Genomic DNA, 24,912 nt, shown 5'->3' on the forward strand with positions numbered 1-24,912 from the left:
ATTATATATTATTCTTTATGGGTTTTTTTTTGACATAATTGCCATGAAAATAATTTAAATATTATAATTGCCGCGACATTCTTTATAATATTATAAACTATTAAAATTGTTATTATAATGAGTTTTTGATAGAATGTTTATAGAATATTCTTAACAGATGTTTGTTAAAATTAATAAATATTTGCGGATAACTAACATATCCTTCTTTCTTAGAGTTTAGACTGTAAATTATTTGTAAAAAAGTTTTATTTTTTTTAAACCATATAAAGGGTAAAAGTAAGTTTTTTCTTAATATAAATTTATTTTAATGGTGATTATTTAATGATTTCGGCGGCAATTATGGTATTTTGAGGAATGCAACAACAATTATAATATTTGAAATGTTTTGAATGTTAATTATGTAGAAGAAAAAGAATCCATATTCTTTAACCTCATCTATAGTATAAATTCATCATTTTTGTTTATAATCTGATCTTCTCAGCAGTCAACTTTCAGGAGGCCCAGATTCAAATTTCTAAAATATTGGCAAATTACTCCAGGAATATTAATAGACAATAATATAAGTATGGCATCTTGTCAAGTGATTGCTTCTGGGTGTAATCCTCCAAAAATTAATAGTCATATCACTCTCCTTTGGTGGCCCATCCACACTACCAAACTCAGAGGACCAAGGACAAAGACTTCAAAGCCAAGAAAAAATTGGCCAATGGTTCAATTCATAAAAAAAATTTGTTATGCTATTTCTCTTATCTAATTAGTGTATATTACTACCAAGAGCATTTTAGTAGTTCTCATACTTATTAGTTAGAGGCACTTTAGGAATAGCTTGTATTTTTCTCATTTAATAATCATACTTGGTCAATGTAACTAAGCAAGTTAATGTATGCAAGAGGACTCAAGTGTGTTAGTGTCTTTAGTTGCATTCTCCTGTTGACCATCAAACTAAGTCATCTCATTACACCTGAATTCAAACAACTAATTAGTCCTCAAGTGTGTGAGTGTCTTGTTACTGTTACTTGCTGATCAATTTTCTAATGTTTGTTTATAATTTTTCTGTTAATTGACACTTGTGTTTCTTACTCCAGATTACTATTTCTATGTCCTACTAGGGTACTAAATTCTTGATCCAAATCTCCTCAGTGGTTTTGCAGATTGTTATATTTCATAATGACTTATTTAGTAAATAAAAGAATACCTCTCTATCAAGCACAATTTTTCATTGTCACAATAACTCTAATCCTACATTATTGTTTAGACCTCAAAAGTTTAACAACATGATATGAAAACTATTCTCTATCACTGCCGTTAGCAACAAATAGCTGCGTTTAGGTTAAGTCAGAGATTAACCACAAAGTCAGGCAGTCAAACATGGTGGAACAATTACACAGAGCAAAAAGAGCACAAATTTGTTCTAAAGCTTTACAGGATCAAGATTCCATGATGCTTCAGCTCTTATATATCTTATTGAATTTTAAGAGACCATCTGGTTGCAGTTATCAGTGCATATCAGGGTGAAACACCAAGAATAGAACAGAATATCCACCATGTCCTTTTACCAAGTCAGTAAAAGATACATAATCAAATTACATATTCTATAACTCTGTACTGCAGACGGAACTACGTCGATGAACATTATTGTGAAACACAAAATCTGGAAAAGCTTGTTTTCGTCCTGTTTTCAATCTTGCGACATCTATCGTGATGAGAGTGGAGAGCACTTGATATTTTTCATTCCTTGAAGCTTGGGTCCTGTGTTGGTTGAATCCTTTATCAGCTGCGTAGAAGAAAAGGCAAAGAAAACCACATTATCTTTCCACACACAAATGCACAGAGCAGAAGATACTAAAAACCATTATATATATTTGGAAATAACTATCCACAGGAGAGTAAAATGTATTTTTAACTTTCCTATAAAGAGCCATCTTAGGATTTGATTGATGTACCAGAGAAACCTAATTACACGACGTAAAAGATGGCCCTGCCACCAAATTGATAGAGTTGTAAATCATATACTAAAGCCAAACAAGAGAAAGGCTCAAAATCAACAAGCGGTCTAGCTGCCTGATGATTGAGGAAAGAATATCTCTATACCAGCCTTGCAAGCTAAGAAATTCCTTAATGTCCTTAACTGATCAACTTCCAAATAAATTGGGCACATCAGCTTTTCCCTATGCAACCATAAAAGAGAACTAAGAGGCTAAACTGCTAAAGCAACAGCTTACCTCTAATATGTTCACAATTTCAGCCACTTTGGCTTAGTTGGCTTCTTCACTGCAGGCTTAGGATCTGGAACAACAGTTGTCTCTACTACAGTAGTTTCTGGCTCAAAATTAACAGGACCCAACGTTTTGGAAGTAGGCCTCAGTCCATTCAAAGATTGGATATCTGCACGAAGATAAGGCCCTGTTTTTGCAACTTCGTTGTTTAACTCAGAATCTGCATCAGAGAAAAAATGATGAATAATTTGATTAACTACATTGACAGGAATTATGATATATGTATCTAATTCGGAGTGATATTAAGAAATGCAATTACACAAAATCAGCTATAAAGAAGGTTAACCTAGGCAGGTAACATTAAATTTCTCGATGTGGATATTAGTTATGATGATGCAGCATGCTTACATAATGTCAGAGGACAAACGAAATGCCATTTATATTGGATAAAGGCAGGAGAGCTAATGGTAGCATGAGTAGTGAAGAAGAGAGAGAAAAGAGGATCCTGGTTGAAGATGACGGAAAAGACAGATGAAGGGGTTGTCACCATCAGTAAGGTTTTGATTTATGACAAATGGAAATGATTGTGTTAACATCTTAAAGATTAAATGATCCATGAACTTTAAAGTCAGATCTTCTTCAACAATCTGATATATATTGGATCAATCTTCTAAGCATAAAATATGAAAGGCTCATCTTTTCCCTGGCCCTTCTTCCCGAAATCCTAGCTTTTGGAGCAGTGGTTGCAGCAGACAGAGGCAACAGCAAATGCCAGCTTTTAGTGCAGGTTCCTCTCTTCTTTCTGTTTACTGTCCTGTCAATTCCTTTCTGTCCTCTTCTCCTACACTCTCACCTCCTTTGCTTTCATTGTCGTGCATATTAGTATTCTACATCATTAACATGTTTATTCTTTCTTCTAGCATCCTTCCATTTATGTGTGTGTGTGTGTGTGTGTGTGTGTGTGTGTGTGTGTGAGAGAGAGAGAGAGATCTTTGAGTTGAAATTTTTTTTCACTAAAATTTGACCTCATTATCAAGACATGGTTTTAGCATTGAAATTCCAAAAACTACTCAATGACACACAAGAAAGTGATACGACTCCCGAGATCGAGTATTTAACAAGAGTTAAATATAATACCAAAGATACTTCAGTTGTTTTACTTATTGTTGGTTTTATTATTTTATGTTACATGGTTTTCAAGTGAACCAGTACTTATCAGTAAACAGAGAGGTGTTGCATATGGTAATTTAATTTTTTAAAAACGGAACTTGATTACCAATGCTAGTCACTAAGTTGGTTCATCTCAAAGTAAATCAAGGAAGTTTCAGACTACAAGAAAATGTGAATAATATTAACAGCACACTGAAGATTGACCCAATGTACCAATCAAGACTGAAAGGTAGGAGTAAAAGACAACCATCTAACTGTCAGGACAGCTTTACATAGCCACAAAGATCATGGAAAGGATATTATATGATATACTACACAGTAGCAATTTCTTAGTTTCTTTCATACACAAACAAGAAAATATTTATTTATATTGTAATTAATCCTTAATTTTCCTTGTTTTATAACCATTTATCAGAGTTTATCTTTAAGTTCTTCTGTGCACGTCTATTGCCAGAATATTTACATGAGAAAATCATTCTGAAGTCCTACAAAATTAGGACAAAAGTAGAAAATTATTATATGATGCTCTTTTAATACGTCATTCAATAAAATTGTGTACCTTTTGGCAGATCATAAGAGAAATACACAATAGCTCCAGGAGCAAAGCCAGCTGAATAGAAATCTTGTGTCATATCCTTTATAAGAACCTTTGGAGGAGTGGTATCTGGATCACAATCAAATGGTATTAGAAATTTTCTTTGCATGCAAAGATAGGAACAAATGCTTATTTGACTTACAAAGTATGACTTAAGGAGATAACACATATAATATTTCCCCAAAACTCCTTTCAGTAGGGTATTGGAATGTTAACAATCAATAGCTTGCTAAAATTTAGAGTAAAATTACTGATCAGACAAACTCAGGCATTAATATCCACTCATTCACATTATGATGTGTACAAGTCATGATGCAAAAGATTATCAATAATACTACATCACGCTTGCACTTGCAAGATTATCACACTTCATTTTATTATTTACATATGTATGATTGTGACCCATTCATCATCATGAGTAGTCAGTAAGACGCAATTTGCAAAGTTAGCTTGAATAATGGAACAATTATTATCCATTAATGGAGATTAGAATATTCATAGCTTTTGAAAACATCGAGTGAAATATGTAGGGTAAATAATTTATGTCAGATCTGACATGAGCTAATTATATGAACTAAAATCAACAGATTCACCATGAAATTTGTGGGTTGAGTACAAAGCACAAACTATCATATTAAAAAAAATTGTTGTATAATCTCACTAAAAAAGATTGAATTACACTCCAAAGGGTACCACTATTAATACAATTGAATTGTTATTTGTAGAGTAGCCACTTCTGAACATTTTCTTTCTTCATAGGACCAATCTGCTTTTCCAAAAACATTGTACTACCTTACTTATAGTAGTTTGTTGCATTTAACTTCCCAATAAACTACAGTAAGAACTGCTGGGAGAATAAAAGTTGACAAGGATGGGAATATATAGTTGTAGATAAGCATCAATCTAGTGCTATCATATCATTTCCTACTACTTCCTCCCATGTTAGTTTTGGCTTTCAAAAAAGAACTAAGAGATAAGTTGAGTAGCAGCTAATGGAACAAGAGCTGCAAGGCTAAGGCTGAAAAGGTGCTTCTTGTTAGTAAGTTAAGACACCTATGTTGTAAATCCTCAGGAGCAATTATTCTATCATAGCAATATGGAAAACCAAATATCGTACATTTTGATGTCCTAGACCATACAAAGGGCCAAAACAAACAAGATGGTAAAGAAAAACAGAGATGGCACTAGAAGCTTGGAAAAGAATAGAAATGATTATCAGCTGACAAGCATTGAAAGGCCATGACCACATAATATAGTTATTGTGGTCATGTTAATTGTAGATTATAACAATAAAAAAAATAAGGCATCATTCAATATTCAGATGTAATAACCAATAAATTGACAATGAAGAACTTCTGTGTAACAATAGGAAACTGCACATTAGTTTCTTGAAAAAGACAGTATAAGATGGCTAGCTATGTTTTGGGAATTTGACTTATGCAGGAAAGGTTTTTTTATTGATTTATTAGATATCCCACTTCTTACTGATGAAAGAAAATTTACATACCCATAGGTCGTAATAGAGGTAAAGTTCAAGAGATATTCAAACCTTAATCACCCATAAGATTTTCAGAACAAAAAAAGGATTTGGTGACGGCATCCGAGATAAAAGACACAAAGAGAAAATAATCATTACTAGAATGCAAAACTTGGTCTAGTTAATAACAATGCATCATTCTCTTACTTACATAAATAGAATGGTAGGTCTGGTCGAGCAATTACTTTCATTAGAAGATCCACCAAACTTTGAATGTTATCTGATGGCTTAAAGTTAGCCTCAAGGATGTAGTTATCAGGGAAAAGTACCCTTATCACAGCCTGCACAAACAAAAACACAAAGCATAAAGACACATGTTACAAATAAAAAAAATCTAGAACCCACTGGACAAGCAAATGAAACTGAAACAAAAGAATAGCCATTATAATTTTCTAAATCAACTTAATTAAGCTGGTAACTTGTGAGTAGAAAATCATGTTTCATCAAGCACATCACAGCAAGACAACCATGCTTCATTAAGTACACCACTGCCTAGCTTGTCATCCCAAAAGAGAAAACTAAAGTATATCATGTCAAATAAGCTTTAAGTAAGGAATTTATATATCAAAACCGGAGGCAAATGTTTGTCCATGCAATAACAAAGTTCATCACAACATGATTACCAGTTACCACATTAGTTAAAAGGAAAGCAAGTTATACTTTCACCATCAATTTCAGCAGGAACCTATGAAATCAGACTAGTATCTCTAATTTCAAGATTAAGGGTTTAATTCAGCAATATAAGAACAAGAGTAGGAATCCTGTAAGACTGCACTTGTACCTTGGTTATTCTTGCTCTGCGAGCAGCAGCTTCTGCTTCCCTCATTTTATGAGTCTTCAGAATTTGGGATTTTGCTGTGTATAATTTCATTGTATCAGTCAGATAGCAAAAGTAATCAAAGAATTGAAATCATATAATTAATTTTGAAAATGAAGAGGTCTGTAGGCAGAACAAAATTTTCTCAAACATTTCTAGGATCACACTTTGAACCCACATAATAAGAAGATAAAGTTTTGCATGTCAATAGAGGAAATCCAACATACTAAAATCCTGAGAATAAGTAAACAGTTAAAGAACAATCTATTTTTTAATCAAACAAGTCAAAAGAACTTTTCATTGCTGAAATTAAGGTAATTACCTCCAATTTTGTCAGAAATTATCCGATAATAATCTTCAGGAGTAAACTCATAGAAATCATCTGATTCTTCTGCATGTTCAACCAAAAGAGTATTATTCACCAAGATCTAAATAAACAATGTCAAATTGTCACATAATCATTTCTAAAGCCAATTTGGCTTATCTGATATATGATGCAAAGACCTCACATAGATCAGGTATTCAGAAAAAAACTCTAGTAAGGGATATACCTTCAGCAGATACAGGCATTTCGTTGGGTGCTGCAGAGCTTGCTGAGTTTGTAAATACACGTATTTCATGACCAAGTTCTTCTGCTATAGCTGAAAGCTTGTCCTGGAAGTTTCTCAGAAAAATATGCTGGAGTTATTAGATATAAAATAAACCAGAAAGCCATGAATGTTTATATAGACAATAAGATATCAGTCCCATTCTATATTCTGCAGAACCCTACAAGTACATATATATTTCAACTCTGAAAGACATGAATGTTAACTAATTACTAGATAGGTTCAGAAGTAGACAGAAGTGCAGAAATCTTTAGGCAGCTCAGTTCGATAAAAGCCAACCAATGTGTAAAAAGTAATGAATACTTGCCCATGTTAAGTTTTCTTCATACATTAGCTTTTCAGTTCTTTCTTCCAAACCACCCATATTGTTTATCTTCCAAATCAGTCCTAAGAGTCTTAGCTGAATGGCTTGACCAAAAAGCTCCAGAAAGTAACATATCCTTACAACTACTATGCTACTAATTGCAACAACTCTTCTGATAGTTAAGATCATCTTGTCCATCATATGACTCATGGAATAAGGTCAAACTGCTCTCTCAAGATGTCGTAGGAGGCATCAACTCATTGTCCACCATATATCTTGCAGTAAAATTTATTTGAAGATAATAGCAGATTTGACAGTCGGGAAACAAGATCCCAACTTAGTGTGCAGAATTTCTTTCATCCAAAAACCAAAATTTCCACAAGATATATGAATCAATTTGTCAGTGGTGTAGGTTCTGGCTCCAAAGCAATAGCATCTAAATTCTCCAGCCAGGAATATCTATAAGAGATCTAAACCACCCAAAGACCAAAACATTTTCAAAACCCCAAATGAGACAACTCTTATTTATTGCCCAAATAACTTAACCCTTCATCGACGCAAACACGGATTGTATCAGAGACCTCAAAGCATCAACGCTGCACTCCCTCCCCAAAAGAAAGGTCCTCCAAAACTTCATCAGAATTCACAACTCAAATCCAAGATGATTGCTACAGACGACGGATAACAATCTTATTGAAACAGCGGAAAATAACACGAGCAGAGAACAACAACAACAAAATAAAACAAAAAAAGAGCAACTTTATACAGATCGAAGGGTTTTGGAAGGCGAGACGAAAGAAACCTTTTCTTGCCGTGTCTCCATGGATCTCGGTGCTTCCTCTCGGCTTACGGAAAGAAGACTTTGGTGATCGAGATGATTTTAAAAGCCTACGAATCTACAGCCGATTATCTTCTCATGAAGCCATGTATGAGAACTTAATTAAGAGAAAAGAAAAGAGAATTCCAAACCTCTTTTTTTAAAGTTTAATACATTGTACTCCAATACTTATGCCAAAATTATTTTATCTATATACTGGCCTTCAACCGGCCTATGTACTTATGACTAAAGTGAGACAATTAATTTTTCTATTAAATTTAATCGAGTACTATAACTATTTTGATAATTTTATATTAAAATATGCATGTCTTCTCTAACAAACATAATAAGAGCATTTTGGTTATTTTTGCATCATTTAGTTAAGTTTAACGAAAAAACTAGCGGTTTCATTTTAATTATAAGTATAAGGAGTGATTGAGACTTTTTGAAATACAAAAGGGTAAAATAATTTTGGTATAAGTACAAGAGTTTAAAATGCATTAAATATTTTTTTATCATTAAAAAGCCCAAAGACTAGATAAATATTGGCCAAACAAAGACTCAACATTTCCCGAATACAAAGGCACTAAGGCCTTACCAAGCTTTTGCTAATATACTAAGCCGTCTAGTTTAGATTTCAAGCCATGTGCGTCACCGAATTATTACTCTAAACTAACGTCACTGAGACATTGCTCCAAACCATCGCACAGCTGAGCTACTTCTCTAAGACAATCTCACTATCGAGCCATCAACTACTAAATAATTTTCTTCACAATAATTATTTGGAGTTAGAGTCAAATTTTATGACCTCTTTGGTCATGGAGAATGGTATCTACCAACTCTATTAGAGTTGGTTGATAAGATAATTCCAAACTTGAACTCCACCGTGATGGATAAAAGACCCAATCAGTTTAGATTTTGCTTGGTCTTATAGTTATTGGGCTGGATGAAAACTGTGCATTACTAATTTTCACAGGAAAAATAAATAACATATATTATGGCTTCATTAATGTCTATCATATTCCCTTCTTCTCATTTTTTGTCCCTATTAATAGTTATTACCTTCTCATTTAGTATTACGTTATTTTTTATTTTTTAGTAAAATTAGCATTTAATTCTTCAAAAGGCACAAAACTTTTAGTATCTAATGAGATATATAAAATATCCCATGTATACCAAACTATAAAGTTCAGAGAGTACATAACCCATCCAATGAATCGTCATATTCCCTTCCTTTTTAAGTTAACCAGTTGACCACATGATTAGCTCCCTAAAATATTAAAAAGAATGGCATATAAAGAATTCAAAATGAAAAAAGAGTAAAAATATCACATATGTTTGACTCACCGAGGTATATGAGCTTGTTGACATAAGAGTTTGACCAAAATTTTATAATCCTCTTCAAGTATCATGTTCTTCAAGTCTTTCTAATTAGTTGCCAAATATTGATACACTAGCAAAAAGGTCATCTCATTTGCTAGTCCTAGCAACAAACCTCATACACACTAAGTTGGAGTGTTGTTGAAATGACCCATTAGAGTTGATCTAAATAGCATTTTCAGTTGCGTCTGTCCACCTATAGCCTCCTCATCTTCTAGCATGTATCACCAGCGCCTTTTGGTGAAGTCGGATTTCCTCCATTGTCAAAGTGGTAGTCTTGAACATTATTTATTGCATGGTAGGATACTTTTGCCAGAAGATTTATTTATTTCTAGCCTTCACACTTACAACATCTCATACACAGTAAGACATCTCATTAAAGTGGCCACTTCTTTGTCATTAGTCAGTCATTCCTTAATTCATTTGCTTTCATGCCACCTATTTCTTAAAGTGAACCTGTAACTTGCTTATTGTTCCAAGGTAAACCAAAATTCATTTGCTTTACAACATGAAAGAGAAGATGATCCATCATTTCATTCATCTCTTTGCAAATTGGATAAGTTGTTTTCGTGGCTAACCCAAGGCTATGTAACCGAGTTTTAGTATGAAGTTGATTTCATAGTATCTTCTATAAGAATATTTTATCTTTAGAAGCAATAGGCAACCTCCAAATTATTGGCCTCTGTTAAGCCTAGCCCATACTCTAGCCACCTCATCCTTGTTATTACTCTAAGTAAAGGAGGGTGCTAGAATAACCTAAATCCACTAACTCATTATGACCATAAAAGTTTTCAAAATCCTTAACCTTACTAGAATAGTTAAAAGACCCTGCCACCTTTCTTTTCAGATACATTAAGAATAATATTGAAATCATCAATAAAAAGACAAAGAGTATTCAAACTACACATAACACTTAAATTCTTCCACAAAATCTATCTAATCTGAAGCAAATCGGGTCAGATCAGATCGCATCATGAGGACATTGTACTCGATGGATCGAATCTATTTATCTTTTAATTGATTCATGTTAATCTTTTATGTAAGTCCTTACGACAAGTCTAATTATATTATATAAGTCCTTAAGGTAAGTTTAGTTAAGTCATATAAGCCACTAAGGTAAGTTCAATTAAGTCGCGTAAACCACTAAGACAAGTTCAATAAAGTCATGTAAGTCTCTAAGACAAGTCCTAATTTGTGCCATATATAAGTTTTCAGAGCTAGTCTGAGTATGACTCATTGTGCTCGACCTCTACATAAAGAGGGGTTAGGCTACTTTATTTAAGCATCCAAGTATCCAAGCATGAAAATTAATTAAGTTTAATTATTTTCTTATTATTATATTTACTATTTTTATCGTAGTCGTTAGATCGTCTTTATCTTTATAAGAGTATATCGTAATCGTAAAACCATTCTAAGTAGCTAAACCCTAGCCACCATCTTTCTTTAGCACCCATTCTACTATACAATTGTCCACCACCACTTTTGGCACTCCACTACCCTTTGACAATCGCTGCAACGTCGAATATTTACCATTCTGCCCTATTTTGACATTACTATACTATTTTAATTATATATTTTAATCTAGACATTTGATTGATGTGAAACTAGAATTATTAGAATTCTGTCTTGTGAGGCTACCATTACCTAAATTTTCATAATTTTCTTATGTCTGAATGATTTAGATCTGGTTTGTAACGTTGGTATTAGAGCTGACCCACCGACCTTCATCCACTTTTCTGAAGATATTTTTCTAATCTAGCCATCCAATCTATGTTACATTAGATTCATTAGAAAGATATTTTCCAGGGCTACAAAGTATCGAAATTTCATATCAATCCAACAACCAAATCTACCAAAAACTCTCTTGAGAGTTCCGTATAAATTTCTGCCTAAAAACTGATTCGAATGAGGTCAAGCCAATTCGTATCATAATCATAACATTAGTGCTAGAATAACCGAAGAGATAATATAATTGTTCATTGTGATCGTATTATGCAAAGCATAAAACTAGAAATGAGATGGCATAACATGAAGCTCCCCCTCCCTGCAACACAGCACAATACCCCTAAGCGACACCTACTTGCAATTGCTTCCGCATGCCATTGTAAGCCCAATTTGTGAGCACATTTTAAGTCATTAATAGTGTAATCCTAGTTTCAATTAACACAAATAACTTAGAATTAAATAAAGAAGTTATCTCTTTGCACCGATTTATAGTGTTTTTTTTTGTTCATGCCTTATAATTCTAGGAGACTATCATCATTGATCATTGACTTGGTTGGCCAGCTTTACCATCATACTATCCCTCGAACAAATTTTCAGCTTAGGATAAGGGTTTGGAGTCTTCTTCTTAACCTTCTTATGCATAAACTTTTGAATAATAATTCCACTATCCTCTCTAGCCAACAAATTGATATGTCCTTCCATCCATCTTATCATCATCAATAGTGTAGAAATTCTGACCCTAAGCTACCCCTCTCTAGTTTAGTAGACCCAACCATCACATCAATCAGTTGAATATCATCATGCTTCCTTGCTAGCTAAGTAGACCCATTCTCACCATTCACTCATTTGGGTTTAACCGAAGACATATTCGACTCGAGTTGGCATGGACCAGAGGCAGACCCAGGCATGTGCTTAGTGCCAGTCGACCAAAATTATCTCCATTGGCATGCTCATATTTACTTAGCCCACCAGCCCACCACAAAGCCTCACGGATGAACTGCTGATGGAGTGGCAGCATCCCTTGCTGCCTGCCTGATCAAGGCTCACACACAACATGCAACCATGGAACACATAAAAGATCATCGACAGAATTATCACGAGAAGCATCATCTATCGAGCGCCCTTAGCCATCGTGGAGGAGCTCTCACCCAGACCAGTCATCCCCAACGCCGATCTAGATGCCTGTTCCTACCACTAGCAAAACAATGGAGATAGTTAGGTAACCTTGTACTTAGGCGGGTCTAGGCAGCTCGTAACAAGATACCCAATCTTACACAAGCAAAACAAAAACTAGGGAAATCTTCGTACAAAAGTCTTACTTTGCAATATTTTATCACCAATCCCCATCTGAATATCTTGCTTTGGTGACTTAGATCGAGATCCACATAGATCTCGATATATCAACTTCTTGCTTTGGAAATGATGGTAAGCCAAGCCCCTACTTTGCCAACACCTCCAAAATCCAATATTCTAGTGGCAGATCCATGTTATTACCCATACTGGTGCAAATTTGATGATTTCCTCTAAGGCTTAAAAGGTCCTCATGGCATGAGGTTTAGGACTTGTCCCCTAATGGTCTAAGGTCCCTCGGTAAGCATAGGTACCTTGTCATCTTTTGATGATAGCCGAAAAAGGTAAAACCCTGCTAACATATCAGAAGCCAAGAATGACCCGAAAATTGACAATATTTTGATAAGAATAGTCCTTAAGACCTTAATAAGAATTGATCTTCCTAAGAATTTACCATAGAGGCCGTATTTCTACTCTTCCCTACTACTCTACAACACATCTAGATCCACTTCAACACAATCCTCCTCATTGACGAACACTATCTCCAATACTTCTCGAAGCCAATTTGTATTTGATATTGCTAAATTGTTCCCATTCACCATTTGAGCCCATGTTCCATGGCTATTCTTAGTTGGGGAAAGCCGAATCCTTACCCATTGACTCACAGCTATTACCAAAGGAATTCTCCCCTTGCTCTCTAGAACTTCACAATTTAGTTATCTAGTTCTTTTACTTGTTTGACATTTTCGTGTTAGTAATACATTACATTATTAGTATTTCCCATACCATGCAGGATATCTTACTCATTTTGCCCTTTTATAAATTATTTAGCAATAGGATAATTCCATCTAATATTTTACAAGGTGATCACAGTATCATAGTACAAAGAAAAATATATTTTTAATGCAAGACAAAAATTATTTGAATATTTTATAGAGTTAAAGATTTTAGTCATTTAGTTAATAGGAGTTTTATAGAGTTAAAGATTTTAGTAGCAATTATAATATTTTAAAATATGTGGGAGAATTGAAATTTTTTGAGAATTTTTTATTACTTAAAAAACTCAAAAACTATTTGTCTAAGTGGTCGTGAATTAATGAATTTTTAGTCTATTATCTTCCATTGTAACTTCTATTAGGTAAAATTAGGGGTGAAAACGGGTCAGATTAAATCCGACCCGACCCCACCCCACCCCACCCGATTCCACATCCGGATTCGGTACGGATTTGCTCTGCCTCGGATTCGGATCGGAATACGAATACCAATAAGAGTTTTGAGAAAGTTTTCGGATCCGATTAATCGATCGGATCCAAACACGGATATCGATTTACTCGCAGAAGAATAATTGACTCTACTTACCAAGACAACCCGAACCAAGTACCCGATCCAACTGGACCCGACCCACTAATCCTAACCGCTACCACCTCCCCCCACCCCACCCACATCGCCCACCAGGCCACCACTCCATCGTCCTCTCTCTCTCCTCCCCCTCCTTTCGCCGCCGCCCACTACCAGCACCTCTTCTCCTCCTCCGGCGGCGAGTTCATCCCCTTCGACGGAGGATTATTCCTGTGGACGAGTCGTTTGGTTCTTGGAATCGTGATTGCGATAGATGCGCCGAGACGGAGGCTTCTTCTTGTAGGATTGTCAGTTTGTCACCCAGGTACTTCTAGCATTGAAATTAATGGTATTTGTATAGATTGAGCTCTGTTTTCGTTCCACTATTGAAATTTTTTCAGTGATCTCCGTAGTTATTTCCAGAAAAGGCCCACTCTCCTTGCAGCTTTCGTATTAGTAATTCTATAGATCTGTAATAGGAGACTTCAAGTTTTTAGACCGAAGAAATCCTCAATATTAGCAAAAACTTCTGATCCTCTTCCATGTTCTAGAGGAAATTGTTTGGTCAGTTACAATAAATGATTGGTCATTAGGGTCAATTACAGCAACTGATCTTAAGCCAGGATGGGGGAGATTAAGATAAATATGGAAGTCTCACTTTTCACTTCACAATTTTGTAGGCCATATCTTTTCATATGATTGGGCCCCTCCGGTGCATGAACAAATTTATAATTTAGAAGGAAATAAGATATTTAGAAGAAGCAGGATGCAGCTACCATGTCAACCAAAGCAAATATCATCTAATCATATTTTCTTTTCTTTTCTATATGGAATGCACAACAGTCTTCCTCATTCTATTTTGTTTTTACACCACCATTCTTCTTATTAAGTTGAAGAAAAATTGCACAGTAGCTTTTTCATGTTTCCTCTATATGATAATGTTAAATCCCTGTCTTCTATATTACATTGACATGTTTGGTTTAGTGTCTGTTATTGCTTGCACGTTATTAGGAATAGTATCACCAAGTCGTTAAATTGCACAAGGTTTTTTTTTCCTCAAGTCATTTGTAATTTTGTAAATATACTATGCAGGTGCCAAATATAATTTCAACAATTTATTTAAACTGTTACTTGTTGGTCAGTATAGTGACATACTGATAATAATTATAGTTATGTATACATGTTACCAAGATAGAAATAATTTACTAGATTTGCTTTGAAACTTTGAGCTCTGTTATTGTTCCACCATTGAAAATTTTTCAGTGATCTCAATGTTTATTCACGGATTAAAGGTGACAGTTTAGTTTTCCCTTTAGCCTTATCAGCTAGTTGTTATAATTTTCTTCTTCTGTTATATAGGAAACATGTTGGTGGAGGTAAATTTATCTTCTTCTTTTTTCCTGTTTTCTTGGTTTTCTGTTTATAATTAATTAGTGTTCTATTATCTCAAAAAGTAAGTGGAAGGAACAAACTGTATGTATATGACATGACTCTTGCAGAAATTTTTTTTTCATATTGATTTTTGATGTCGTATTTACCATGAAGTGGGTTTTTCTCTCTCCAATTGTTGTTTCATAGATTTCATGTGATTCAATGAGTTTGATGCAATAGGACATAAGATGCATCTTTTTTTCTTCTTTTGTTTCCTTTTTATCATGTCAATGTGATTTGATTACGGAGATATAATAAATGTCTTATGTGTTTATTTTGCACTATTCAGATGTTGGGAAATTAAGATTTTTTGAGCTGATTTGCTACATTTGAGAAGAATGGTGCTAGTTCTAGCCATCGGAGACCTCCACATCCCACACCGGGCACCTAATCTGCCTGCAAAATTTAAGTCTATGCTTGTCCCTGGGAAAATTCAGCACATCATATGCACTGGGAACTTATGTATTAAGGTGATTATTATTATTAATTATTAATTATTATTGTCTAAACTTTTCTCTTTAGATTGCCATTGAATCATTGCTTGGTGTCTAATCCCTTAGTTTGGATGTTCTGGGATTACTGGATTCAGATCAAGTTAACTAATTATAAGTAATTTTAGCCTGCTGCATTGATTAATCAGTCCAAAGTTTTGTAGAAGTATAAATTCTGCTTTTTGTGTGGAGCTTTCTTCAGTTGAAAATATAAAATAGGTTTTATGGTGGATAAATCTGGCAAAATGGTCAAACTCAAGCTAGAATTCATGATTTTTTAGGTTGTTTAATAAAAAAGGGGCTTTCCTGGAATTCTGATCTTGCTGCCAAATAGCCTTCATTCTAGAATGAACTTGATTCTTGCATTTTATCATGCTCCTTTGGGCCTCTATAGTGGAGCAATTCTCTTTACGTCAAAGTTATTCTTATGAACAACAACATTCTATAAGGCGGTCATGGTTTGCAAGCGGCCAAGGGGTTGCATACTGCACATGTGTATGTGGAAGCATATGAGGATGCATATGTGTTTGATTTGAATAGTACTTAAAAATTAAAATTGATAAGTATATGCAAACAAGTCAGAAGTCAAAGGAGAAAAAAAATCTTGCAGAGAAGATAGACACTTCTTTACATATAGTAAGGTGTTTTGTATGTCAAACAACAGTTGTAGCTAAAGAAAAACAATATACTATGGCTCCAAGAAATTGGAGAAATCATAGTGGATCCTATGCAGGGCGGCCTGGGGATGGCAAATACATTAACAGCTGCCAATGAGGTGTACGGACAACATTTTAGAATTGTGGTCATGAGTCACATTTTACATACAACAAGTTTTCCTTCTAGCGTTTGCATAGCTTTCATACTTTCATTCTACACAAGCAGAAGGTCGGTGGTATTCCCCTTATCCAATGAGCCGGTATACTGATAACATCTGGAAATTATCATTCCAAGGTTTGCTGTTGGAATCATAGTAGACTTTTGGATTTTGAAGTTCTAAGAGTAAATGAGATTGAGGTTATTCTAACAATGAGTTAACTGGCAATACAAAATGTGTTGCAGACTTGCAGGTACTTAAACTTCACGGAATGTAAGAATTCTAGTATTACCTAACATTCTAGTGTTATAGTGTTCTTATGCCTCGCAAGACATTTATGATGGTGTCAAAGTCTTGGAGCACCATATGATATCATTTGGCATTAGCCTTCTGTTTGGATTAGGTCAATTTTGTTAGTTTGGTAGGTTATGCTGTGTTTGGCAGGTAGGTAGTGTCGTAACTGCTTTGGGTAAGAAGATGGTTACATAATTTCATGTTTGCAGTACTTCATGTTGTTTGACTATTTTTTATTAGTTCAGATCCTTGGAGTCTTATATAGTTGCATGTTCATGTCAAAACTTTGTTATGACTTTGATATGCGTTGTTTACGCAGGAAGTTCATGACTACTTGAAAAGCCTTTGCCCTGATCTGCATATTACTCGAGGTGAATATGATGAGGATGCACGTTATCCAGAGACCAAGACTCTCACTATTGGTCAATTCAAGCTTGGACTTTGCCATGGTCACCAGGTACTTTTCCCTGCCTCACTGAATGTAACTGTTCACAGTTACATATCATGGACTCTGAATAATAGAATTCTATTCCTCTACTTACTTTTTGAATTTGCCAAAATTTATGTGAGTTTCTGTCTGATGTTGCACGCAGTACATCATTGCAATATCATAATATGGGGTCTGCTAGAGCATAACTCAAAATTTGGGATACTTAATAGTTTTTACAATTGGCTTTAACTTGATATGACCCTCTGTAGATTGGTGCAAGTTCTTTATTAAAGCAGAATCATACACCAGAGAACCTCTTGCCATAGAAGATATAAGGTCAATCAGCATAGAGAATATTTATTTACCTTCTTGGATGCAGTTAACTTATGCAACTTTGAGCAACTCCCCCAGCAATCCCTCTTTACATAGGAATATTTATAAAAGAGAGAAAGATGGCAAGTTGAATTAAGAAACTTCTCTGTCTTGGGCATTAGTTAACTGACAATAAGGAACAAAGGTTTCTTTGTGGAATTATTTTTTTAGTTTCTCACAGAGTTAATAATTTTTCTTTTCCGCTCTTTTTTTCTTGTATCTTATGTGGGTATTAGATACTCCTTTCCTAACTTTTTCTTTTCTTTTCTGTTACTCTGTGCGCAGCTTATTTTATATCCACTGTTTCTTTCCTTGAAACTTGCAGATTGTCCCATGGGGAGACTTGGATTCGTTAGCCATGCTTCAGAGGCAGTTGGATGTGGACATCCTTGTGACGGGGCACACCCATCAATTCAAGGCATACAAGCATGAGGGTGGTGTCATGATCAACCCTGGCTCGGCAACTGGTGCATACAGCAGCATTACATATGATGTTAACCCAAGCTTTGTTCTTATGGACATAGATGGCCTTCGTGTAGTTGTTTATGTCTACGAGCTCATCGATGGAGAGGTGAAGGTTGACAAAATTGACTTCAAAAAGGCAGCACCTAGTCAGTCTGCTCATTAGTGTTCTGCTGCTATTACACTCAGCCGAGATTGGTAGAATTTGTCTCCTTGAATGAGTTTGGCATCTGATAGCTGCTGAGGATTAAGATTGGGACTTCATAAACTTCTTATGTAATAGACCTCATTTTCAACTTTGTTTTGTACAGCTTCTCATGGCATAATTTGTGAGCTTTAGTTAGACTTCACCTTGATATTCTTCTTCGCTTGGATTGCCCCTCCTTCAGTTGTTCATTACCTTTATTCTCGTAGCTATGTATATTTATTGTTGTTGGCAAATTCGCAAACCTTTAATATACAGAATATAGGCCCTTTTGATGAAACTAAGTGGTCCAAGACTCCATGTTTGAGGAAAAGGCAATTTAGATCTTCTTCTTTTCAGCAATACGCTCACAGCAAGAAATTCTGGTTTATAATGTAGAAGGATTCATATCCAGAGATCTGCTTGTTATACAAGAATTCAAATTTACACAAGAATCATTTGAATTAGGATTGCTTGCAACCTGGCTGGAGAAGTGGCAGACAGTAATAACTCTCCTCTTAATGGTAAAGAACCATGGACATAATATTTGCATCAAGGATTATATAAAATCTCTCTGTGAAAGACAATTCTATGAATTTTCAATTGGGAACTTAATCAGTTGTTGATTAATGAGGCAAAACTGTCTTTATATTGACATAGAATACAATTATAGTGGGAGATAAGGGATAATTACACTAAGAACTCCTGAATTTCTTTTTCTGTGTACATGACTTTTTTATTTGTGCAGGGAAATGTGGAAATGGCCTATGTGGACCTCTTTGATTTTTGTATGCATGAAAAATAAAATGAGAAGATCTATGTGAAGATGGTCAATAATTTATGAGATCTAAATATAATTATCTCCAGTAATACATGTCGTGTAAAAGGTGGTGGACATAAGTTCACATTTTCCTAAAAACATACATCCATTCGAGAAAGAAATGAAGAAATATGCCACTAGGAATTACTTCTCAAGAATGAACTCTTTGATTTCTATTCCACAGCAAGAGTTCATCCCCAACTTTTAGTGAGGTTACAGGAATTACTTCCTTACTTCTTCCATTTTCTTATGTCAACAATTTATTTTCTTTCACTTCAATTTACTCGTCTCAATCTTGTGAATACCAAATGATCTTAATGAGTTTAGTAAAAGATTTTTTTTGTACTTCTTTAGTCTTGGATGTGTTTAGCCCATAAAAAGTAGGAAAAAGAGTGAAGAAAGTTTCTAATAAATTCACTTCTAGTAAAAAGTAGGAAAAAGAGTGAAGAAAGTCTTGGATGTGTAACACCCTAATTTCTAAAAAAAAAAAAAAAAATCTCATGACGCATGCACCGAGCACGTGCGTCATAGGTACCTGCCCCCGCGTCCTCTCTTCTCCTTCTTCTTCCCTTTCCCTTGTCGTGCACACTACCCTCCCCCCCCACCTCCATTAATCTCCACCTTCCCCTCCCTGACCGCGCCATTTCCTCCATCTCGCTACCTCTCTCCCTCTCTCGTGGTTGCCGACGCCGGAGCCGATGAAGCCTCGGAGCCGCCGAAGCCCTGGAGCCAACGAAGCCGAGCGCGCGGATCGCGGTAAGCCTCAGCCTTGTTAAAATTCAATAGTTAATCATCCTCGGCGACCGACGACCCCGTGTTCAGCCGTCGGTCCGAGAGCTCCGAGGAAGGGGCTCTCTGGACGGACTTCGGGCCCTTTGGGTTGGGAGGAAGGACCTCCATGGCCGCCGGCCACGGAGCTCGCCTCGCCGCCTCATCGGCCACTCCGGCCGCGAGGCGAGCTTCTCCCGCTCCCCTATAGGTGGGGAGGACGAGCGGTGGCTCCTCCGCAGCGTGGGTTACACCCGTCGAGCCGAGCTACGCCCTCCTCTTTTCCTCCCCTTGCTTTTCTTTCCTTCCCTCCCCGGCGAAGTCGCAAGGCGTCGACCTGAGGGCGGGCTGCCAGCGGTGTGGGCCACCGGCAGCGCCGAGCCTTCGCTCCTCGCCCTTTCTGTCTCCCTCCCTCGAAGGAGATGGGGGGATGAGTGTGGGTGGGCTGCAGGCCGCAGCCCACTAACACAAACGTTGGGTGGGCTGCAGGCCGCAGCCCACTAACCCAAACGTTGGGTGGGCTGTGGTTGGGCCCCTAGCCCACCAAGGCCCTCTTGCCTATTGGGTTGGGTTTGAGCCTAACCCAATACTTCTAGCCTAGCCCATTTGGGGCCATTTGGACCCTATAACCCCGTTTACTTATTTTCACCTGATTTAATTAGCCTAACACCCGTAATGACAATTTAGTATCATATGAATTTTAGGATAACATAGGACTCGCTCTAGGAGACCTTAACTCATGTATTTGCCAAATATAAATGCTCTAATAAGATAATTAATTCTATTAGTTCACTAATCTTACGTATGGCTTACTTGCGTGAAATAATAGGATTGATACCGCGTGAGGAGGATTTTGGGATTCCGGAGCAGCCAGCTAGTTGACAAGATTTAACATACTGTGGAGACCCCCAGGCGAGTAGAGTTATACAATCTAGAATAATATAGTTACAGTCATTATGTATGTCATGACACTATAGGAATTGTCAGTCTTAATACATGCATTTAGTGTACTATATAGATCTTTACATATGCAGTTATTGATAATTTGTTCATCACGATATTATGAGATTGTTAATGTAGTATAAGCATTAGTGTAATGATGCTCTGCATGTATCCTGTATGATATACTCTTGCATATATATCTATTGTGAATATAGAATGTAACGATCATGATAACTATGACATGTTTTATACACTTATAGACATTGCACCACTTTCACATATTATTAGTAGTCAAATTCTGACTAGGCAGTACCCTTATTCAGCGCAGGGTTAAGGGTAGAGTGTATCTTATATGACTATACTATTAGCGGCCTACACCTGAGGTCGAGAGCCTGTGTGATATTTAGATAGTTATACTGCATAGTCAGGACTAGATTATGATGATAGAAGAACATGATTATGAGGCGGGGATATAACTTTAGCAATACTCGACGACGCAGGGTTAGGGCATCTATTGATGAGCCGAGGGCTCCCGATTCTCCTGCTGAGGGCGATGATGATTTAGAGAGAGTGAGATATGGGCTTACGACCGAGGTCCTTAGTCTGATGGCCACAGACAACCGGTTACATGTAGTGTCACCATACACGTGTAGGTGGCATTACCGCTAGATGTGTATATATCCCCCCTCAATGTATGAAATGATGGATGGTTATATGATGGATGATTGTTTCTTGAGAGTATTTACCCTGTATGGTGAATAGCTCGGTGAGTGATGATAAATATGATTAATGCTTTGGTAGGCATGAGATGATTAAACTGCTATTTTATTGCTATACATAACATGTAAACACTACGATTGAGATGTGTACGAATAAAAGATTGTATCAAGCTTTATATTTGTTTGGACTTATCGTGATACGTTTAGGAACTAGCATGTTCTAGGATAGTGACTGATAATCATTATCAATTGCATTGATTTAGTAACTCATGGTAAATCATTTCAACAAGCATATTGTTATTGTTAGCAAATATATGCATACATTGGATATACACATGTGATTTCATTATTTTAGATTGTATGGATCCTACTCGCTGGGCTGTAAGCTCACCACCTCGTGGTGGCATTATTTCAGAGCTAGGGGACGCAGGTGTGGGTAGCGAGGAGTAGCTGCATTTCTTTTTCAGTATGTCTGTTAGTTGTATTAAGCCCCTGCGAGGGCGTTATGATTGATGATGTATTTTGGACTTTAACATTATATTTTTGATGTATATTTGGAAGACTTGTTGTGGCCTGTGGAACTTGTATCCGGACTCTTATAGTGGAGTTTATTTATGGTGAATTTGTGCTGTTGTATGCCTTGTGAAATCCTTATACTGACAGGTCATGTGATGCACCGTGTGGAGGGATTTACCCACACGGTTTACACGTGTATTTGGAGGTTTGGGTGTTTCATTGGTAAAACTTAAAATTGTTTGGTGAGAGTAAAGAATTGTTGTATTAATAATAGCAACAGTATCGTGCTCTCATTCTTGCTTAATATTTATCAGTTGAGGAAGATTAATGGAGCTGCATCATTGTATCTGGATGATTCTATTGGATAAAAACTTTAAAAGAGAAGCCTGACTCTATCATGACACTAGCTAATTTTAAAACAAATCTTGTAATGAATTTTTTGGCTTATAGAAAGATAGGAAGTGCAACTCTCTTTTTAAAATAGAAAGTGAAATGAAAAAAGTTGAATTGTTGTGAAGAAGTAATAACCCACTTCCCACTTTACTTTCTTTGTATAAACTTCTAGAAAATTGTCACTTTCTTTCTCTATCTTTTATCAATCAAATAAACTCTTATGATATCTGCTTAGCAAAAACAGTTTATAGACAAAGTAGCTTAATTTAATGCGAGCAAATCTATTTGTCTTCCTAAAAATCATAGTACAGTTGTGCAAAAGTGGATTTATTCACATTAGTCAAAGTAAGGATCAAAGTAGAAACATTTGCCTCTACAAGGATTAGTATTCAACGTATATGGTATAATTGAACACGAAGGATTATCTAGATTGAATAGTTAGTTAGTCATGAATAAAATACCTACATAAGTAATTACCAACTGTTATCTAATAATAATAATAGTATTTCTAATTTATGAATGAAAAGTATCTTTAGCTTCAGGATTTCTCCAATATCCTCAACATTTAGCTTGAGAAAAGTCATTAAAAGCGTGAAAAATTTCTACTTTTCCTAGAATTACCTTTGGAAATACTTGTTCCTCAGTTGTAGTTGTTATTAATTTTCTTTTATGAAAGTCCGAAGATTGACTATATTAAGTAGAGTCCAGAGTACAATAAAACTTTAGAGATGAATTGATCCAATCCATACAAACATGACTTGGGATCGCATAATTATCAAGGTTATTAGCTATAGTATTACTACATGTGTCAATCCAACAAAACCTTAAGGAGGAAAGCAAAGATATATCTCCTAACATAGTGAGCAGGTTAGAGAGTGTCAACCATACAAAGGTCCTCACTCTACAAAATATAGAATTACAACTTCAAATGGTTTTAAAGAAGCATCTGAAGGTTTTTGAGGAGGAAGAGCTTAGTCATCTCCTATTAAAGGCTTTGGTAAGAACTTCTCTAAAAGTGAAGGTTTCTAGATTAATTAGTTTTTCCATTCAATGGATGATGGTCTAATGCAAATATTAAAAATGTGACATGCAGTTTCTTTAAAAAAAAAAATTTCTATTCAAGTCAAGATTCCATTCTTATTCTTTTATGAGATCTTGACAAAGTTAATACTATGTTCAACAAAAATTGTAGAGGGATCTAAGAGAGGTAGCCATGGGTTGTGATACAAGTGAATTAAGGTAGGGCTGTCATGCTTGACGAGCGGCTTGGGCTCGGCTCGGTCAGAGTTGAGCCAAGCCCGAGCCATTGTAACAGGCTCGAAATTAATATTGAGTCGAGCCCGAGCTGGAGCTAGCTCGCTCAGGCTCAGCTCGATAGCCTGACTAGCTAATACTAAGTACACGTGACATAAAGAAATATTACCACGTGTCTCTCACTAACCCATCCTCACCCGTAACCCATCCATCAGGTTGGAGCTGACTCGCTCAGGCTCAGCTCGTTTGTACCCCATAAATAGAGGCACCATTCATTACTATCCACCTGATATTCAATTTCATTATTTCCTCAAGCTTAAAATTAAAGACCACATCCAAAAGTACGATGATTTGGTTTGACTTTATAAAATGAGGAGTGTGGGGAATATTTAATTTTAAGAAGTTAGGTCTAGGTGTTGTTTGGATCAGAGAGAGGTGCCCAAACTACTTCTAGAATTAAGCTCTTATTTACAAAATCTATCTTATTAATGCCCAACCTATTTTTTTACAAGAGGCAAAGCAACTCGAACTTTTTAGATAACAGGACTTGAGCTGAAGTTGCTCCTCCACTAGAAATCTTTTTATCATCAATGTGAGATTTTTTAAGAGAGACATTTGAAAGATAGTAGTCATACGAAGAAGATTAGAATCACAACTTCAATAGCACCAACCTACCGGCATAAGAGAAGTATTTTAATTTTCGTCTGGCTAACATTAACTAAAATTTATCTACAACAATGTTGAAACTTAGCTTTTAGACTTTGGCAATAAGATATCACAATATATTTTTTTTCTTACAATGAGGTGTTTCACCTTGAGTATATGTTGAATTTTTTTCTTACAAAAGTGTATATATTGAATTTTTTTTCCGATTTCTCCATATTGATCGCTTGTCCGGACAACATATATTAGAAATCTTAGCCTCAGAATTAGATGTTTTGATGAAGAATAGGAGGTCATCGACAAACATAAGGTGTGTGTCATGATTGGTGCTCCTCTTACTGGTCGCACCCCATAATACCTATTAAGATTCTTTTTCCAAGAGCGAAGAGAGAATATTAGATCTAATATTGAATAGTTATGAGAAAAGATGACACCTTTGACAAAGTCCATGAGATGGTTTGATGGAATCTAGATTTTCACATAAGCAACAATGTCAAGGGTCGAGATCGAGATGAAATTGAGCTCTAGATTAGAGAATGTTTCTAAAAAAATATGAATCATG

General features: G+C 35.8%; 2 protein-coding genes across 2 annotated transcripts; one reads left to right on the forward strand and one right to left on the reverse strand.

Annotated features, from left to right (window-relative positions):
- Positions 1-1,433: 1,433 nt before the first annotated feature.
- LOC140767518 (plant UBX domain-containing protein 1) lies at positions 1,434-8,207 on the reverse strand. Its single transcript, XM_073107461.1, has 8 exons — positions 8,050-8,207; positions 6,887-6,989; positions 6,658-6,726; positions 6,300-6,373; positions 5,670-5,799; positions 3,946-4,050; positions 2,223-2,436; positions 1,434-1,774 (listed from the first exon to the last, which is right to left on the reverse strand). Exons 1-7 carry the CDS (start codon positions 8,068-8,070, stop codon positions 2,234-2,236), a joined length of 705 nt encoding a protein of 234 aa, XP_072963562.1. The 5' UTR covers positions 8,071-8,207; the 3' UTR covers positions 1,434-1,774; positions 2,223-2,233.
- Positions 8,208-13,899: 5,692 nt separating this feature from the next.
- On the forward strand, positions 13,900-18,447 carry LOC140766390 (vacuolar protein sorting-associated protein 29-like). The gene is made up of 4 exons (XM_073106153.1): positions 13,900-14,122; positions 15,518-15,698; positions 17,147-17,284; positions 17,955-18,447. The coding sequence occupies exons 2-4, from the start codon at positions 15,567-15,569 to the stop codon at positions 18,255-18,257; spliced, it is 573 nt and encodes a 190-aa protein (XP_072962254.1). The 5' UTR covers positions 13,900-14,122; positions 15,518-15,566; the 3' UTR covers positions 18,258-18,447.
- The last annotated feature ends 6,465 nt before the right edge of the window (positions 18,448-24,912 follow it).

This window comes from Typha angustifolia, chromosome 1 (assembly GCF_048772165.1).
Source record: "Typha angustifolia cultivar Huaian chromosome 1, ASM4877216v1, whole genome shotgun sequence".
Classification (NCBI taxonomy): Eukaryota; Viridiplantae; Streptophyta; class Magnoliopsida; order Poales; family Typhaceae; genus Typha; species Typha angustifolia.

Bases quoted from the DNA above. Each gene is read 5' to 3' on its own strand.
- LOC140766390 (XM_073106153.1), top strand. From the start codon at position 15,567: ATGGTGCTAGTTCTAGCCATCGGAGACCTCCACATCCCACACCGGGCA. The intron at 15,699-17,146 runs GTGATTATTATT...TTGTTTACGCAG, and splicing joins CTGGGAACTTATGTATTAAG to GAAGTTCATGACTACTTGAA. The intron at 17,285-17,954 runs GTACTTTTCCCT...TGAAACTTGCAG, and splicing joins GACTTTGCCATGGTCACCAG to ATTGTCCCATGGGGAGACTT.
- LOC140767518 (XM_073107461.1), bottom strand. From the start codon at position 8,070: ATGGAGACACGGCAAGAAAAG. The intron at 6,990-8,049 runs GTTTCTTTCGTC...AGAAACTTCCAG, and splicing joins TGGAGACACGGCAAGAAAAG to GACAAGCTTTCAGCTATAGC. The intron at 5,800-6,299 runs GTACAAGTGCAG...TTGTTTGTGCAG, and splicing joins GCAGAGCAAGAATAACCAAG to GCTGTGATAAGGGTACTTTT.